The 18,338-nt window shown below is 43.7% G+C and overlaps 2 protein-coding genes across 6 annotated transcripts in view; one reads left to right on the forward strand and one right to left on the reverse strand.

The window, feature by feature from the left end:
- Positions 1–10,472, forward strand: part of LOC310675576 (uncharacterized protein) — a 28,861-nt gene extending 18,389 nt beyond the window's left edge. For 2 of the 5 annotated variants that reach the window (XM_083436458.1, XM_083436457.1), the window contains exon 6: positions 9,008–10,472. In XM_083436458.1, the coding sequence (XP_083292584.1) occupies positions 9,008–10,377 (1,370 nt within the window). In that variant the 3' untranslated portion in view covers positions 10,378–10,472. Of the gene's footprint in view, positions 1–1,399; positions 1,475–2,803; positions 3,297–3,492; positions 3,575–3,858; positions 3,942–5,250; positions 5,378–9,007 lie in introns of those variants that run through there. The other 3 variants (XM_083436460.1, XM_083436461.1, XM_083436459.1) reach the window with 3 other exon arrangements.
- Positions 1–18,338, reverse strand: part of LOC310675486 (uncharacterized protein) — a 448,115-nt gene that overhangs the window by 199,058 nt on the left and 230,719 nt on the right. The window lies entirely within an intron of this gene.

Below are 18,338 nucleotides of genomic sequence, written 5' to 3' on the forward strand. Positions count from 1 at the left end.
TACTTTGGCCACCTCATGAGAAGAGAAGACTCACTGGAAAAGACCCTGATGTTGGGAAAGATGGAGGGCACAAGGAGAAGGGGACGACAGAGGACGAGATGGTTAGACAGTGTTCTTGAAGCTACAAACATGAATCTGACCAAACTGCGGGTGGCAGTGGAAGACAGGAGTGCCTGGCGTGCTCTGGTCCATGGGGTCACAAAGAGTCGGACACGACTGAACGACTAAACAACAACAACAAAATAGGACACCTGGTACAAGCTAATGACTTCCTAAAAATCACTGCAACCCTCCCTCCCTGCCCACATGACCTGGTTTGCTGTGCATAAGAGAAACCTGGTGGACAAACAGTGGCAAGAACAGGCCCATCTGCTTCATCCAATCAAGTCTCTGTCACACATGCCAGGTCAAGTCCTCCATCCATGATCAAGTCATGGATGACAGCTGTCTTGTGAGTCATTGACCTGGCACTGCACAGCAGCACTTTAAGATGTGGGTCTCCCTTGCTGATTCCAGTATCCTTCCAGTATTCACCAGACCCGGAGGCAGGGATAGTCCTCAAACAACCACTAAACCTGCCTCCTCGGTAATGACATTAGCACAGCTCCTCCTCCTTTTGTGATCACTGAGATCGGTTGTCGCCTGTAGAACTTGCCCCAGCCATTCTGTTGGGTGGGGGCCACTCCCCAGCAGTCCTGTCCCCTTCTTCTTAAGAACCAAATACAAACTATACAATAACTATACAGTAAGTCAGTAGAAACTAATTTAAAAAACAAGAACAACACACAACAACTTACATTTATACTGAAATTAAACTAATCCCCAGCCCGAACTAAACGTTTGTCCCACCCCCAACACAGGGAAAAAACCAACACCCAGCATTGGAGGCGCCACAGATTAAAAACCATTTTAAAAGATTTGCCCCAGCCGCAGAGTTTCTTCCAGTGAGTTTGGGCTCCCCAGGACTCAAAGCAGGGCAATGTCCCTCCGGCCTCCCAGGAGTCTGGTCCTCGCCCCCCAGGCCAGGTGGGAAAAGGCCTTGCAGGGAGCAGGTCTTCCTTCCAGCACTCAGGGCAGCAGCAGCAGCAGCAGGATTGGAGGTGATGCATCATCGTGTCTCATGTCTTCTAGGTTTGAAAGGTCTCTGAGATCTCTTGATGGAGATGCTGAGAGTCCAACCAAGAGCCTCACCCCAAAAGGGCATCTGGGCATTGGCGTAGTCGGGGGGGGGGGGGAGCTGCCCCCCGAAATCCATAAAAAATGATAGAAATCTGAGGTTCTGCCAAGCGAGAGAGGGCTGAGCTGGGGGGACTCGGCTAGGCAAGGGTTAAAGGGAAGTGAGCTGCCTTCCTAGAGAGGCCAGGAAGCAAGGGGGGGCAGGTCCTCCAGAGCCAAGGCCCCTCCCTCCCCCGTCCTTTCCTGCTTCGCTGCCCCCTCCTGGGATCTGGTGAGTCTCCTCTCTCTCTGGGATCTGGTGGGGGTCCCAGGGCTGCAGCAGGGGAGGGGGCCTGGGGGGGGGGCTGATCTGCTCCTTCAGGGGGGGACCCCAAGTCAGGGAGGAGAGGGTCCTGCCAGGGAGGGGCCAGGTCTGCCACGCTCTCCTTCCTGCAGAGCAGAGGATCCCAAACTCATTTGACCCTCCGCCCCCCCCTTTCAGAAAAAAATGGCTCCCACGACATCTCCTTCTTCAAACAAAGGAGTCCCTGGGACCTTAACTCAGTGTCTCTCAGGGTCACTGCACAAAAGAGGGAACTTGTGCAAATGGTTTTCCAAAGCTGGACAAGGAGGTGGACTAGCCCCCCCCCCAAAAAAAAAAGATGGGAGAGGAAGGCCAGGAATAAAGAGAGGTATCCCAGCCCAGAGTCTGGCTGCTGCATTGGGGACCAGTTTCCCAGTGTCTCCCAGGGCAGCTCCCCACGGAGGCCAGTGCAGCAATCCCCTCGCACCCAGAGCAGGGCATCCCAGGACCACATCCTCTCCGTCCCAAAGGGGTTGTTGCTGGCAAAGCAACCGGAAATGGGCACTGCTACTCCCTGAGCCTCCAGGGACCTTGGCATCAATGGCTGTGTGTGTGTTAAGCTATCTAATAGAATAATCGTAATAAATCGCCAGCCTAAATTTCAAGAGAGATGTCTTTGGCCCCACCCACTTGGCCCTCAGGGGTTGGCCAGATACGTACCTGGCCCTCAGAGCAAAGAAAAAGGGATCCCACCCCAGGAGTCTGTATTGAGAGTGGCAGAGAGTCCAAGTGCAAGAAAAGGAGACGGAAGCAGGGGAGTGGGGGTGAGGGGAGCAACTCCTGAGACCCCCAGATGAGGACCCCCACTAGAGCCACGCACCCATTTTTCACAAGATACAAATGACTCCCTTGTCAGTCAGTTCTGACTTCATGCATGGACTGGAAGGCAGAAGAAACCAGGCTGATTCATCCCCCAGAAATCCCTTCGGTTGCCTCCACATTTTGCATTGCAATCTTTCTTCTAGGAGGGCTAGAGGCTGCTTCCTCCTCCTCCTCCTCCTCCTCCTCCTCCCTCTTATTCTTCCCTCTTGCCTGCTAAGGGAACCTTTTTCTTCTACCGACCTACAAATTCTGTTGCCTCCACATTTTGCATTGCTAGAAGGCTAGAGACATATTTCTTCTCCTCTTACTCCACTTTCCCCCAAAAAAGATATCTCATGGTCTGGGATGCAGTGCAGTCCAGCCCTAGTTCCCAGCAAGACTCATCCATGCTTGCTCAGGGAACCTTTTTCTTCTCCTGATATGAGACAACTTTTGTAACAGAACAATGTATTTGCTTTGTAGGATTTGCTAGAGCTTCTCATTCACACAGACAGAACTTGGCAGAAGACCAAAGGGTTCCTTCCGATCTCTCAGAGGCTTCCTGAGAGCACAGATGGGTGAGCGAGACTCAGCTGGCTCTGGAAAAGAAAGAGGCCATGCCATCAAAACTGGGAGCAGTGGGGGATTCTGGGAAAACTCTGTGCAGAAGATCCTGGGTGAGGAGGATACCCTCTGCTCAGAGGTGCAGAGCCAGCAGTTGAGGCAGTTCTGCTTCCAGGAGGCCAAAGGACCCCGAGAGGTTTGCAGCCGACTCTACCACCTTGATCGTCAGTGGCTGAAGCCAGAAAGGCACACGAAAGCTGAGATGCTGGACCTGGTGATCTTGGAGCAGTTCCTGGCTGTCCTTCCACCGGAGATGGAGAGCTGGGTGAGGGACTGTGGAGCAGAGACCAGTTCCCAGGCGGTGGCCCTGGCCGAAGGTTTCCTCCTGAGTCAGGAAGAGGAGAGAAAGCAGGTGAGAGAGACTTTCCTCTGGATACTACCAAGGGGCTCCAAACAGGATGGAGAACATCTCATATTGCTCTATTGTTGGCCCATCCTTTTTCTGGGAAAGCATCCATGGAATGAGTTCTAACACTCTTTAAGTCTTTGTCATTCTCCTTCTAACATTTCTCACCATTCTCAGTTTTGAATCCTTGTTTCTTTCTCAGGGAAAGGATCTCTTTGCAGAAATGGACCTGGATTCCTGTGAGGCAGAGAGGCCTCCGTTGGACACCAGAGAGAGGCCACTGGGTAAGGAGGAAGGTGGTTTTACTCCATTTGGTCTCATTCTGTTGGTTTTCCAACTCATCTAGGGGTTCTTTTCATCTTGTTTTGGGGGGAGACAGTTGGGAGGAAGGGTCCAGAGGAGGGGAGATGAATTTCTGCACAACTAACATATGAAATGGGCACAAACATCAAAATACACTCAGCAAGTAAGGCTTTCTCAAAGGCCCATCTGTAGTTAGAGATGCCCTGATTCCCCTGTGAGAGAAGCAGGCACTCCTGGCGTCTTGCTTACGTTTTTTCTCTTTCAGGAGACAGAATGATGCCGGCAAGACCTTCCTATCCACCTTTTCATGGGGGCAGAAGGGAAGCAGCGGCTGTGGAACCAGATCAGGTCAGGGGAAGCTATCTTTGTGGGGACAGAGGCCAAGGGATGGAGCAATGTCATGGACTGGTTGGGCACAGAGGAATGGTGGGAGGAAGCAGCCGGGGAACCAGGAAGGGAAGATGGCTCAGAGCCGAAGGAGTGGAGGTGGAGGAAGGATGGGCGGTCAGAGGGAGAAGAGGGAGAAGCCTGGGAAGAGGAGGTGTCAGAAACTGAAGGAGTAACAGGGCTTAGTGAGCTGGGAGACTTTGTGGCAGAATGCAGTGCAGAATCAGAGCAAGAAGAGGAAGGAGGTGAGTGGGAGAGGAAGGTCGAGAGGCAGAGGTGAGTCAGGAGAAGGAGGAGCCACTGGGGGCTCCCTCTCCTTCTGCCACCCTGCTTGTCTCTCAGAGCCAGCAGATGGCTTACAATGGAGGAGCAAAGGCAGGCTGCACACTGGCGCACTGTTCAATTGCTTGCAAGAAGCCCGAGAGAGGAGGGGACTTGGAAAGCTGTGGGGAGCCAGGGGCCTTCACTCTCAGGAACTGCTTTTGTGCAGGAAGAGGCTCAGGGAATGAGCTGCTGTTCTCATGAGGCCCGAAACTCAGCCAGGTCTGTGAATATCGTGTTCTTGCTAAGAAAGTGTGAACTCCAGCTGTGTACTGTGGGATTTCCTACCCATATAACTCTGACACCAGCCTTCTGAATTTCGCCAGTAGAATTCATCTGTAGTTGCAGTTTTCATGGAATCCTAGAGTTGAAAGGGACCCCAAGGGTCATCAAGTCCAACCACCTGCATTGAAAGATCATCCAAGACAGATGGACATCCAAACTAGGCTTATTTTATTTCTAAATTGATAATTGAATGCTAAAATAGGCTTCTAAGCAGCGGACAGATGAGAACAATTTCCAGGATTCACCTAGCCAGCCCTATCTGCTGCAAAATGGGGCCTGCCCCCCATTCCTCCCCCTCTCCATGCCCCCAGGAACCCCTTGAATTTGGCTCTAGGGCATTGGGAGGGAACCTCCCCAGAACAACTCACGAGGAGAGGAGAAAGTGGATCCTTCCATCGGGGAAACTGGAATCCTTGCGTAGGCAGAATGATTTGAAAACCACAAGGTGGAGTACCAACTATTTGCACAAAGACGAATACCTGTAATTAAAATCAGAAAAAAATAATTCAATTAAAGTTTTAAATTAAGCATCCATAATTAACATGTACAGCAAAGCATTCCTATTGAAACAACACTGCAATTTACAGGAAGGAAACAACAGAGCATTGTGGAGCAGATCATATTTCTGCTGTCTCAGAGGAGGACATTTCCCTTTTTCTTTTAGGGTCCAGTGTGCTTTGAAGATGTCGCTGTTCGTTTCACGGACGAGGAGTGGGCGTTGCTGGATCCTGACCAGAGAGCTCTGCATAAGGACATAATGGAGGAGAATTGGGGGATCGTGGCCTCTCTTGGTAAGGCTCCCTGTGGGATTGTCATATCTGACTGGAAATTCGAAAAATACCTCTATGTGACCAACCTCATATATTTTCACAGCGCCCCCTACAACACCTGGGAACCAAACACCCCCACAAGAAACAGCGAATTGCAGTTTTTTCTGTGAACCATTTTCCTCTAGTTCTGCCTTTTTATACCACTATTAGCCTGGTCTGAACTGCCCAGGCATCTCAAATGTCAGCTTCAGAGTTGTTAGGAAAGATAAGCAGCTTCTATCAGGTTTTCTGTTTCTATTTTTGCTGTTATCAGTCTTGGGTTGACCAAAGAGACGACTGACATAGGAGATGGAGGGGATGCCATGACTGAGCCAAACAAAATCCGTCCCAGAGCAGAGCCAGGCTGATTGAATCTCAGGTAGTAGTAGCAGTGATGATAATAATAGTAAAAATAATAATTTTTATTTATACCCTGCCCATTTGGCTGGGTTGCTCCAGCCACTCTGGGATGCTTCCAACACACATATAAACATGATACATAAATAATAACAATCTGATCGCATATAAAAAGTACATTAACTTTAAAATGATCAACTTATACTAGTGGCCAAAATTGTGGATACCTTTTGTGAAAAGTGTATTTCTGAGGTTTGATGGCTCATAACACCACTTTTTGGGGAATAATACCATAAAATAATATAGCAGTGGAAAGATAATTTAATGAAGAATGTAATGCAAGAAATTTTATGAAGGAGTATTTATTAGAACAGCAGTCATAAAGAAAAAACGTGAAACCTTTGGTAACCATTGGTAACCTTTAGCTTTAATTATGGCCTTAGCATGGAGCGAACCAAGTTTTATAGTTCTGCAGCTGTAATAATGTGACACCAAGACTGAATTATTGCCTCTATTAATTAGGCTTTATTGCTGGGTTGCTTCTGACTAAGAAGTTTCTTTAGGCGGCTCCATAGACTTTCACTTGGGTTAAGGTCTGGGCTATTCCCAGGCCATTCCAGCAGTGGAATATTATTATCTTCAAACGACCTTTTGCACACAGCAGCAACATGACATGGAGCTGAATTCTGTTGAAATATAAAAGAATTAAATAAACAAATATTTATACAAACATATATAAATGCTTCAGTATATGGGGAAAGATCACATGCAGAACGCTTCAGTTTGGGCTCAAGTATTTCATTTATGTATTTTGGGAAATTTACATTTCCATTGTCAGTGTATGACTTCCTTTGTCTCCTCAGCCTGGTCCTCAGACCCTTGTCGGCATAAAGGAGTCCACAAGAAGAGTGCCCTTGCAGAGTATTTTCTGCTTTTATTCTTAAAAGTCTTTATCTGCAAAACAACCGACCAACTGTACACACATTAACACTACCAGATTTCACCAACCAACCCACACCCAACACTAACATTGACCACCCTATATATACAGGTACAATTAGGTGAAAGGTTGAATGAGTCATTGTAGGCCGCTGACTCATGCTGACTTAGTTCTTTTAGCATTAAAGAAACAGCGGCCAAATTATAGCCGTGACACCCATTAATGACACAATTTCATAACACTAGCTGGGTGTTTCACAGTCGGTGTAATGCATGTAGGATGTAAATCTTCTTTGATTCTTCTACTCCCGTATTTCAGGCCATCACTACCAAGCAAGGAGATTTGGGTCTCATCGTTCCAAATAACACTATCCCATTGTTCCGCTGCCCAGTTAAAAAGGTAAAGGTAAAGGTACCCCTGCCCGTACGGGCCAGTCTTGACAGACTCTAGGGTTGTGCGCCCATCTCACTCAAAGAGGCCGAGGGCCAGCGCTGTCCGAAGACACTTCCGGGTCACGTGGCCAGCGTGACATCGCTGCTCTGGCGAGCCAGAGCCGCACATGGAACGCCGTTTACCTTCCCGCTAGTAAGCGGTCCCTATTTATCTACTTGCACCCGAGGGTGCTTTCGAACTGCTAGGTTGGCAGGCGCTGGGACTGAGCAACGGGAGCGCACCCCGCCGCGGGGATTCGAACCGCCGACCTTACGATCAGCAAGCCCTAGGCGCTGAGGCTTTAACCCACAGCGCCACCCGCGTCCCTAAAGCGGACTTTAGTGGAAATATGATAAGGATTTGTGACATTAGGATATAAGACTTAAGGGTTTTTTCTTTTCTCTCTTTATTACATTGGAGTATAGATAATTTTTTAGATGGTTGATGGGAGGATAAGGTTTAAAAGGATAAAGATAAATAAGTGAGTAAACAGTGAAGGATGGAAAGAATTTGCTGATCTAATTAATAATTGGAATACAAAAAGGGAGTTGGGAGGAGGTCGAGGAAATAAGTAATCCTCCTCCCCCTGGATTCCTGCGGGCGAGCCTGCCATGATAAATCTCTTTTTATAACTGCGTCACAAAGGACTTACTTTCGTTTCCCGATGCTCCCATAAGCCACGTCCTTGCATAGTAACTAATTTCCACACAGTTATTATTTCTCCTGCTTGTGATCAGTAATTGCAACGATTTTTTTTGGGGGGGGGGGGGATTATTGGGTACTCACATAAGACAAAAAAAGAAAAGTTTTTCTCCCCCCTCCTTTTCAGTCTTGCTCCGACATACCGATCCTTTGATGAATCTTCTTCTTGATTTATTATTAAGTCCAGCCCGTCGCTCCTCTTCCCAGAGATCCCTTTAGTTAGCAATCCTTATTCCTGATCATCGCTTGAAGTATGTGCGTTTGCTTCTGTTCTGATTGTTTATTTTGGGCTCCTGCAACTAGCTGCGCAGATCAGAGACAGCATCCAGGAGAGCCGACCCACACGAGGGCTTTTGTGCCTAGTGCCCTCAGCCCCTTTCGAATCTGGGGGTGAATTATGGCCACAGCAGGCAAGGCAGCGTTCCCCATTCCCTTGGGGTAACGAGGGTGGCAGCATACTCTCATAACAGCCTCTTAATTACCTTGTGTGAGCCGGAGAGATGGTATTGTCAGCCATCTTCCAATGCGCCCCCTAGCTACCTTCCAGTGAATGAGTTTCTTATACCTCTTCAAAAATATAGAAAGGCCAGCTTTGGTTAAGTTTTCCCAAATCTTTCTTCTAATTTCTTCATAACTGTAGCCTTGTTCACTTAAAAGTATTAGTTTACATCTCTTTCTGGGTAACCAGTCAACTCTTTGTGCCATTTTAAAAATTGTATTATGTTCTGCAAACTCACTAAATGAAAGAACACGAAAAAACCAGCCAACTTGATAGCAATCACATAAGACACTAACAAAAGTCAACCTAAGCAAGTGGTGCTTCTGCTTCCTATTTCTGGTTATTTGGCTACAATTTTTGATAGAAAACAGCTAATTGAACTTTGTTGCATTATGTTCTTGCTCAAATTATTTTTCCACTGATATATGATTTTATGATATTACTCCAAAACAAGTGGTGTTATAAGCCATTAAACCTCTGGAATACACTATTTCCAAAAAGGCTTCCACAATTCTGGCCACTACTGTACATCAAACAAAGCAACGTTCAACAACTCATCAGAATCTAATAATAAATATGTTGGTTAATGACAAACAACAAAGGTAATAAACACACACTGAACTCCCTTCCGTTCTTCTGTATTCGTTCCTGAGGCTCTAATCCCTTTTTGTCTCCGTTGCAGATTGCGATGAATTGGAAATCGAGAACAAAGGCGACCACAACAAAATCACCAGAAAGGAGAAGCCACATAAAAATTTGGAGTGTGGAGAGAGCTGCAGTCAGAGCTCCCATTCCACTTCCCATCAACAAAATATCCTTGGAAAGAAACTCTATCAGTGCATGGAATGTGGAAAGAGCTTCAGGAAGAGATCTGACCTCACTTCCCATCAAAGAATTCATACAGGGGAGAAACCCCATCAGTGTGTGGAATGTGGAAAGAGCTTCAGGAGGAGCTCAGATCTCACTAAGCATCAGAGAATTCATACAAGGGAGAAACCCTATCAGTGTGGGGAATGTGGAAAAAGCTTCACTCAGAGCTCCGATCTCACTTGTCATCAAAGAATTCATACAGGGGAGAAATCCTATCAGTGTGGGGAATGTGGAAAGAGCTTCAGTAAGAGCTGCAATCTAACTTCCCATCAAAGAATTCATACAGGGGAGAAACCCTATCAGTGTATGAAATGTGGAAAGAGCTTCAGTAAGAGCTGCAATCTAACTTCCCATCAAAGAATTCATACAGGGGACAAATCCTATCAGTGTGTGGAATGTGGAAAGAGCTTCAGTACAAGCCACAATCTCACTTCCCATCAAAGAATTCATACAGGGGAGAAACCCTATCAGTGTGTGGAATGTGGAAAGAGCTTCAGTCACAGCCACAATCTCACTTCCCATCAAAGAATTCATGCAGGGGAGAAACCCTATCACTGTGTGGAATGTGGAAAGAGCTTCAGTCACAGCCACAATCTCACTTCCCATCAAAGAATTCATACAGGCGAGAAACCCTATCAGTGTGTGGAATGTGGAAAGAGCTTCAGTAGGAGAACCGTTCTTACTTCCCATCAAAGAATTCATACTGGGGAGAAACCCTATCAGTGTGTGGAATGTGGAAAGAGCTTCAGTCATAGCCACAATCTCACTTCCCATCAAATAATTCATACAGGGGAGAAACCCTATCAGTGCGCGGAATGTAGAAAGAGCTTCACTCATAGCTCCTCTCTAACTTCCCATCAAAGATTTCATACAGGGGAGAAACCCTATCAGTGCATAGAATGTGGAAAGAGCTGCAGGAAGAGCTCCAATCTCAATTCCCATCAAAGAATTCATTCAAAGGTCAGAAAAACCCTTCATTATAGACTTCCGGTTGGCTCGCCCAATTATGGCGGACAGGAGTTCTTTCGCGGAAAGGGCACCAGTGCTTTGAAGACTGGAGAGTCGCTAGAGTGCAGCGACGCCCCGAAAAACCCTCAGATTGAGCGTTCTGAGGACCTGGAGTTCCTGCAGGTGCCGGGAACGACTCCCCTGCTCCCCGTAAGCTCTAAAAAAGAGGGCTGAGAGAGAGAGGGGTTGGAGACGGTGGCACTAGGGAAACAATTCGCTTGCTTCAAAGCGCAAAGCTCTGAGTCCTGCGATCGTGAGCGGCCAATTCCTCCAATTACAGCACAAGGCGACAAATATCTTTTATTGGGAATTTATACACCAAATGATGGAAAAGTGGACTTTTTTAGGAACTTGGACTTGAAGCTCAATGAATCTTTGGATTACAAAATAATATTGATGGGAGATTTGAATGGAGTAGTCTCCACATTAATGGACAAATCACAAGAACAAAAAGTACAAAATGGAGGCAGACTTCCAAAACTGTTTTTTGAGATGGTGGATAAATATGATCTGTCAGATATATGGAGACTACAAAATCCGACTGAGAAAGATTACACATTTTTTTTTTTCAAATTCCTCCCAAACATTTTCAAGAACTAATTATTTATGGATTACCAGAGATTTAACTCCAAGGGTATCAAAAATTCAAATATGTCCTAGGACATGCTCTGATCATAATGCAGTGTTATTTGTAATGAAATTGTATCTGCAGGGTTCCTTCAGATGGAGGGTGAATGATGGGTTGTTGAGGAACGACTTGGTGGTGGGAAAGGCCCAAAAGACTCTAAAAGATTACTTTGAATTAGATATAAATACAGAGGTAGAAGCAAGAGTCATTTGGGATGCTAGTAAAGCTGTTATGAGAGGTTTCCTCATACAACAGAATGCTATAAAGAAAAAGATACAAAATGAAAAAAGGAAAAAATTCTTTCTCAAATAAAAGAGAAAGAAAAGAATTTAAAATCAAAGCCTAAAAGCCAACAGATACAAAAAGACATTAATCATTTTTTTAAAAAAAATATTTATTGAAAGATTAATAGTAACAGAAGAAAGAAAGAAGAGAAAAGGTACAATAAAAAAGAGAAGAAGAAAAATAGAAAAAAAATTAAAAATACATAAAACAACACCTCCACCCCACTAGAAAAAGAACAAAAACATTTAAAAACCCTTCCATTTTTTCACAATTCTATCCTTCAGTGACTTATTTCCTCGACTTCCTCCCACCTCCCTTTTTTGTATTCCAGTTAATAATTAAGTCAGCAAATTCTTTCCATCTTTCACTGCTTCATTTTAACCTTATCTTCCCATCAACATCTTAAAGATTATCTATACTTCCATCTAATAAAGAGGGGGGGGGAAAGACCCTTAAATCTTGAACCCTTAAATCTTAAAATCTTAAATCCTAAATCCTTATCATATTTCAAATAAAGTCATATAAATTCATTCCACCATCTCCCAATATTCCTTAATTATATAATATTATACTAAATATTGTTTTGAAAATTTCCAATCTTCTTCCACCGTCTCTTCTTCCTGGTGTCGGATTTTGTCAGTCTTTTCTGTCAATTCAATATAATTCATCAACCTGGTGCTCTTGTGTCCGAGGCTCTTAACTCTTCTCCCTGACCTGTCTGCCAGTTTCTTTCAATGCCAAAGATTAAGTCCCAAAAGGCTTTCTTCTGAACAGCTCCTTTATCCCATCTCAGCATGTTTACCCATGGTCCATATTCGAAGTTGTAACCCAAGAGATGTTCCAAGGCATACTCCACAGGGCCTTTGAGGTTAAAGAGCTCCACTTTTCCAATCTTTCGCACAGTGCCTCCCTCCAACAGAAAATCTACCCATCTTGCCTTATTCAGTCCAAGCGGGGCACTGTCTCTCCAATTCTGGCTCTCAAACTCCATCACCTCAGCATTCAAATTATGTCCATCAATTTGATTCAGTGGGGCCAGGGCCTCTACTTGAATTTCTTCTTGAGGAGCAGAAACAGTTTGTTCCATCTTCTTCTCCCAAACTTGCCATTTCAAAGTTGGTTCCTTCACATCCCAAACAGTTCCTGTCAAATTCCTCGCTTTTTGATCCAAGTCATATACACTTTGTTCCAAGTCAGAAACACTTTGTCCGCAGGTGTCCAATTTCTTTATCGTCAAGTCCATCTTTTCATATAATTGCTCCAACCGAGCATTTATTTTGTCCAATATGTTCCCTAGAGCTCCTTGTTTTTCCATTCTTATCAAAAGACTTTCCAAGGTCTCTTGTTTCTCAGCCTTTGTCTTTTCAGTGGAAATTTCCACCTCTCAGTTATAACAGTTACAACAGTTATAACAGATCCCAGGCTCAAGACAGTATTAAATTAACTCGTTTCCCTCACTCTCCTGCCTGGACAAGGGGAGGGGGGGGGAATGTGCCAGCACATCAAATTTATTGCTTCTTGTTCAGTGAGATAGGGAGAGAACAAGGAGGTACTGGGACAAAGTTCATTTCAGATTTCTGAGAGCTAAGCAATTTGCTATTAAGCTAAGCAGAAGCTTTCACGATTCAAACATGGATTATAAAATCATTGTAGAAATATCTGGTTATATATGAATATATTGATAACTGATAACTGATTGTATGGATAACTGATTATATGAAAAGCATAAGGGTAAAATTCCTCCAGGTCCTCCTTCAAAAGGAACCAGGCAAGGGTGCCCACTTTCCCCTCTACTATTTATTTTGGTCCTGGAGGTATTGCTGAATATGTTGAGGAAAGAAGAGAAAATGAAGGGCATTGTGGTAAGATCTAAGCAGTATAAATTAAAAGCCTTTGCAGGCAACTTGGTTTTAACTTTACAGGATCCAGAGGCCAGTGTAATGAAAGCACTGGAGATGATACAGGAGTACGGGCAGCTGGCAGGTTTTAAATTGAACAAGAGCAAAACTAAAGCATTAGAAAAGAGTCTAGATAAAGATGAAAGAAAAACCCTTATAAAAAAATAGGCCTGGTATTCACGAAGAAGGTTAAATATTTGGGTGAACTTAACAGTGAAAAAGTTGAATAAGATAACTATGAGAAAGTCTGGAATGAAGTAAAAAGAGACTTAGAGATATGGTCAAATTTAAAATTTTCACTTATGGGTCGAATATCGGCAGTAAAGATGAATGTATTGCCGAAAATGTTGTTTTTGTTTCAAACTTTACCTACTATTGATAATGTTAAATGTTTTACTGATTGGCAGAAGGCCTTGTCTAAATTTATCTGCCAGGGGAAAAACCCGAGAATTAAGTATAAATTACTTACAGACACAAAAGAAAGAGGAGGTTTTTCCCTGTCTGATTTGAAGATATATTTTGAAGCTGCGGCCTTCTGCTGGATTAAAGATTGGATAAAATTAGAAAATGAAGATATTTTGGATTTAGAGGGACTGGATAATAGGTTTGGATGGCATGCATATCTTTGGTATGATAAAATAAAGGCCCATAGTGGTTTTAGGAACCATATAATCAGGAAGGTGCTTTATAATGTATGGATTAGATATCAGGATCTTTTGGTAAGAAAAACACCCAAATGGATTTCATCAATGGAAGCTCAGGCACAAAAAAAGTTAAATATGGAGAATACGTGTTTGAGCTATTCAGATTTATTGATAGAGGATGCTGAGAGATTTAAATTAAAACCATTTGAACAAATTAAATATAAAGTGAATTGGCTTCAATATTACCAAATTAATGAACTACAGTGGTGCCTCGCAAGGCGAAAAGAATCTGTTCCGTGAGTCTCTTCGCCTAGCGGTTTTTTCATCTTGCGAAGCAAGCCCATTAGCGGATTAGCGGTTTAGCAGCTGTTAGCGGCTATTAAAGGCTTAAGGGATTAGCGGATTAGCTGCTAAAAGGCTATTAGCAGCTTAGTGCCTTAAAAAAGGGGGTGGGGAGCGGGAAAAAACCCCCAGGAATCGCAAGCCCATAGAGAAATTCGTCCTGCGAAGCACCTCCAAAACGGAAAACCCTTTCGTCTAGCCGGTTTTCCGTCTTGCGAGGCATTCGTCTTGCGGGGCACCACTGTATTTAAGATTGATACCCAGCTTTTCAACCAGGCCTTTGGCTGATTGACATCTAATGCCCTTTAAAAATGTGCCAGGGACGGAGGTTACAGATGTTTATTTTCTATTGTTTATTTATATTGTACTTTTATGTTGCATGTCCTGAGACCTGTGGGTGTAGAGAATAGGAGCCTTCTCGACTTCCGGGTTAGCGCCTCCAGGCAATGGCGGATTTCCTCTAATCTAGAGGAATCCGCTCCGCGAAAACTAGGGTCTGACCGCCACGGCGAGGCGGAGACCCATTAAAAACCACAGGCGGGAGAAGTCTGTGGACTTGGGATTCGGCTGGCACCTTTTGCGCCTCCCCTACTCGCGGGGAAACCCAGTTTCGGGGATCCGGAGCGACGTGGGGTGAGTGGCGCGGTGCTTCGAATTGATCGCTTTTTTCGTGGAGCGAAGCCGCATTGCTGTTGATGGAGAGCGCTGACTTTTTCCTGTGGACAATTGGACTTTAAACAACTACTTGTAAGTAGAACGGAAAATTAGATTTTTAAACATCGTAATTCGGCACTGAAACGGGAAGGTTCTAAACAGGAAGTCCGCCTTCCGTTTTGTAAATAGATCAAAGCAAAGACGTCGCAAGCTAAAGTCTGGGAAAAGCCTCTTGTAAAGGATTAAATTTTCACCATTTAAAATATTAACCCCCCCTTGCAAGCAGAAGAGGGGGAATTCTCTTTGTTTAAGCCTGCAGGAGAGAGAGTGAGGAGAGAGAAATTTCAACCGTTTTGAACCTGGGACCGGGCTGTCAGTAAGTCTGGGAAAACCCATTGACTGCAAATAGAACATATGCTGATAGATAGCTAAATAAGAGATATACATTGTTTCCACTGCTTTCCTCTGCATTGAAAAAGGAGAAAAAAAGTAACTGAAAATTGAAAATTAACTTTGTTATTGCATTTGGGTCTAAAAGGACAGGTACAAATAGAAATTGTTTCCTCTAGAGGGAGCCTTTGAAACTGTTGCATGTGTGAAGGAATTTTCCATAAAATTAAGGACTGAGAGAAATAAAAGTGACCTTGGACAAGAATGTCAAAACAAGAAGCCCTAGTGAATGCATTTTGCAAGATAAGTGCCCTACTGGAACAACTTCATGAGAAGACAGATGTGATGGCTAATAAAATTGACAATTTGGGACAAAAAACAACTGATTTTGGACAAAAAGTGAACATTTATACAGAAAATCTCCAGGTATTGACTCAGGAACCCATTTCGAAATGGCAAGCTGTGGAGAAGACGATGGAAAAAACTGCTTTTGAATCTCAAGTAATACAAATGGAGGTCTCGTCTCCACAGAGACAATTTGATGGATATAAGCTGATGCCATGCGTGATTGATTTTGAAAGTCAGATCTGGAGAGAAGATGCCCTGCTTGGATCGGAGAAGGAAAGTTGGACAGACTCCCTTATGAAGGGATGCTCTGGACTTTGTGATTCGGATCTGGGCCAGGGGGAGATTGGAGTTGTGGAGGCCTTTAGCCCCGAAGAGACTTTGGAGCATGCTCTGAAACATCTTTTGGACTTTAGTTTTGACTATGGAGTATGGGCTGACTTGCTGACAAGGAATAAAGGAACTGTCAAGATGGAAGTAAAGTGTAAGCAAAAATTGGAAGAAGACCTGCAGATGGGACATGGAGAAGAGTTAAGAGCCTCTGATAGAAGATCACCAGGCTGATGGGCTATGTAGAACTGATAGAAAGGACTGACAGAATCCGAGACCAGGGAGAAGAGACGGTGGAAGAAGATTGGAAAAAAAATTAAAAATCTATTTAGAGAAATATTGTAAAATTAATGAATGTTAGGAAATGTTGGAATGAAATTACATGACTTTAGTAGAAATATTATAAGGAGTTAAGAATAAATAAATATTAAGGTTTTGATGATAAGATAAGGTAAAAATAAATTAAGATAACTAAAAGATAGAAAGCAGTGAAAGACGGAAAGGATTTGCTGATATAATTAACAACTGGAATACAAAAATGGGAGGTGTGAGGAGGTCGAGGAAATAAGTTAATGAAAGATAAGGATTTTGATGTATTGTGTTTCTTTTGATGTATTGTTTTTTTTCCCTTGTGTTTTGATGTATTGTGTTTTTTTCTTTTTTTATATGTAACTTTTTATTCCTTTTTTTCTCTTCTCTTTTCTCTTTTTTTTCTTTTTTGTGTAACTTTTAAACTTCTAATAAATATTATTTCCAAAAAAGAAAGAAAGCTCATACTATTAAAAAGTTCTTCCTGATGTTTCATTAGAATCTCCTTTGTGGTAACTGGAAGATATTTCTTCAGGTCCTACTCTATGGAGCCAGAGAAAACAAGCTTACTCCATCTTCTATGACACAAGTTATTCAAAGATGGCTCTCATAGTCCCTCTCAGTCTCCTCTTCTCCAGGCTAAACATACCCAACTCCCTCGGCTTTTCCACATAATGCTTGGTTTCTGGACCCTTGATTATTTTGGTAGCTCTCCTCTGCACATGTTCCAGCTTGTCAATATCCTTATTATTAGTTATTCTTCATTTATTTAATTTCTGCCTTGGTCAGACTACAGCTGGAATATTGTGTCCAGTTCTGGGCACCACGATTTAAGAAGGATGTTGACAAGTTGGAATGTGTGCAGAGGAGGACAACCAAGATGATCAAGGGTCTGGAAACCAAGCCTTGTGAGGAGCAGTTGAAGGAGCTGGATATGTTTAGCCTGGGGACAAAGGAGACTGAGAGGAGATATGAGAGCTATCTTCAAATATCTCAAGGGCTGTCACTTGAAAGAGGGAAGAAGCTTGTTTTCTCCTGTTCTGGAGGGTAGGACTCGAACCCATGGCTTCAACTTACAAGGTAGGAGATTCTGACTAAACATACAGAAAAAACTTTCTGACAGTAAGAATTGTTCTACAGTGGAACGGTCTTCCTCTGAAGGTTGTGGACTCCTTGGAGGTTTTTAAGCAGAGGTTGAATGGGCATCTGTCATGGATGCTTTAGTTTGGACAAGATAATTCTATGATTATTTGATCTTTATATACCATGTAAAAAGCTGTAGGATTCTTAGAGGCTGTTTGCTGCCTTTGCAGCACCAATGTGAGCGCCATGGGGCCCAAGCCTGGGCAGTGTGTCTGGAGCTCCTGAGCTGCCCAGAGAAGAAGACCCTCTTCTTAGCCGCCCTGAAGTCATCCACAAGAAAGCAGACCAAGACATTAGACACAAACTAGGCTGCAGGAGTTGCAGGAAGGAGGCAAAGAAGGCACCATCCAACCGCCTTAGGGACTCCAGTCTCGATTTGTGTAGGGTTAATTCCACAGCCTTTTCTTCTCCCAAATATGCCCCATAAGGCAGCGGGTCCTGAGTTCTACCACTTCTGGAACAAATGTACTGGCTACCAATGAGGTACCAAGCAAAGTTCAAAACAAATAAATCATATTCTGATCATAAATGACTAATACTTTTTAATGCATGCTTTTTATGCAAATAGACAAAAGTATGCCATTTCCCCTTCCAGAAATGCTTAATTGCTAATTCAATGGACTAAAAATCGATGATTATGGTTGTTATTATCTATTAGATTTATACACTGCCCTTCATCAAAAGACCTGAGGACTGTTTAAAACATAGAACGCATAAAAGGTAGAGCAATTATGCACCATCTCCTATTTCTTTAATCAGGTGACGGTCCTTCTTTTGAAGTAGGAGGTCAAATCTCCACGACTGCTAATAGCATTATTATTATTATTATTACTACTGTAAATTTATATACCACACTATACGCAAAGGCCTCAGGGCCGTTCACAGAATAAAATCAGAATATAAAACCACAAAATACATAATCAAAATAAAGTCAAAAACAAGTCAAAAACCTCCCCAACACATTTCAGAAAGACACTGGATGTCAATCAGCCAAAGGTCTGGTTCAAGAGGAATGTTTTCTCCTGGTGCCTAAATGTCAGGGACTGGGCAAAGAAGGAATGGTGGAGACCGCCTCCCCAGCCTGACCCAGGGAGGAGGAGGAGGAAGAAGACAGTTCAGATTTACAACAGGGGTTTGAGGGAGGTCATAGTCAGAGGCAGGTGAGGG

The sequence above is a fragment of the Podarcis tiliguerta genome (genome assembly GCF_965153285.1).
Source record: "Podarcis tiliguerta genome assembly, chromosome: 4".
NCBI classification, from domain to species: Eukaryota; Metazoa; Chordata; class Lepidosauria; order Squamata; family Lacertidae; genus Podarcis; species Podarcis tiliguerta.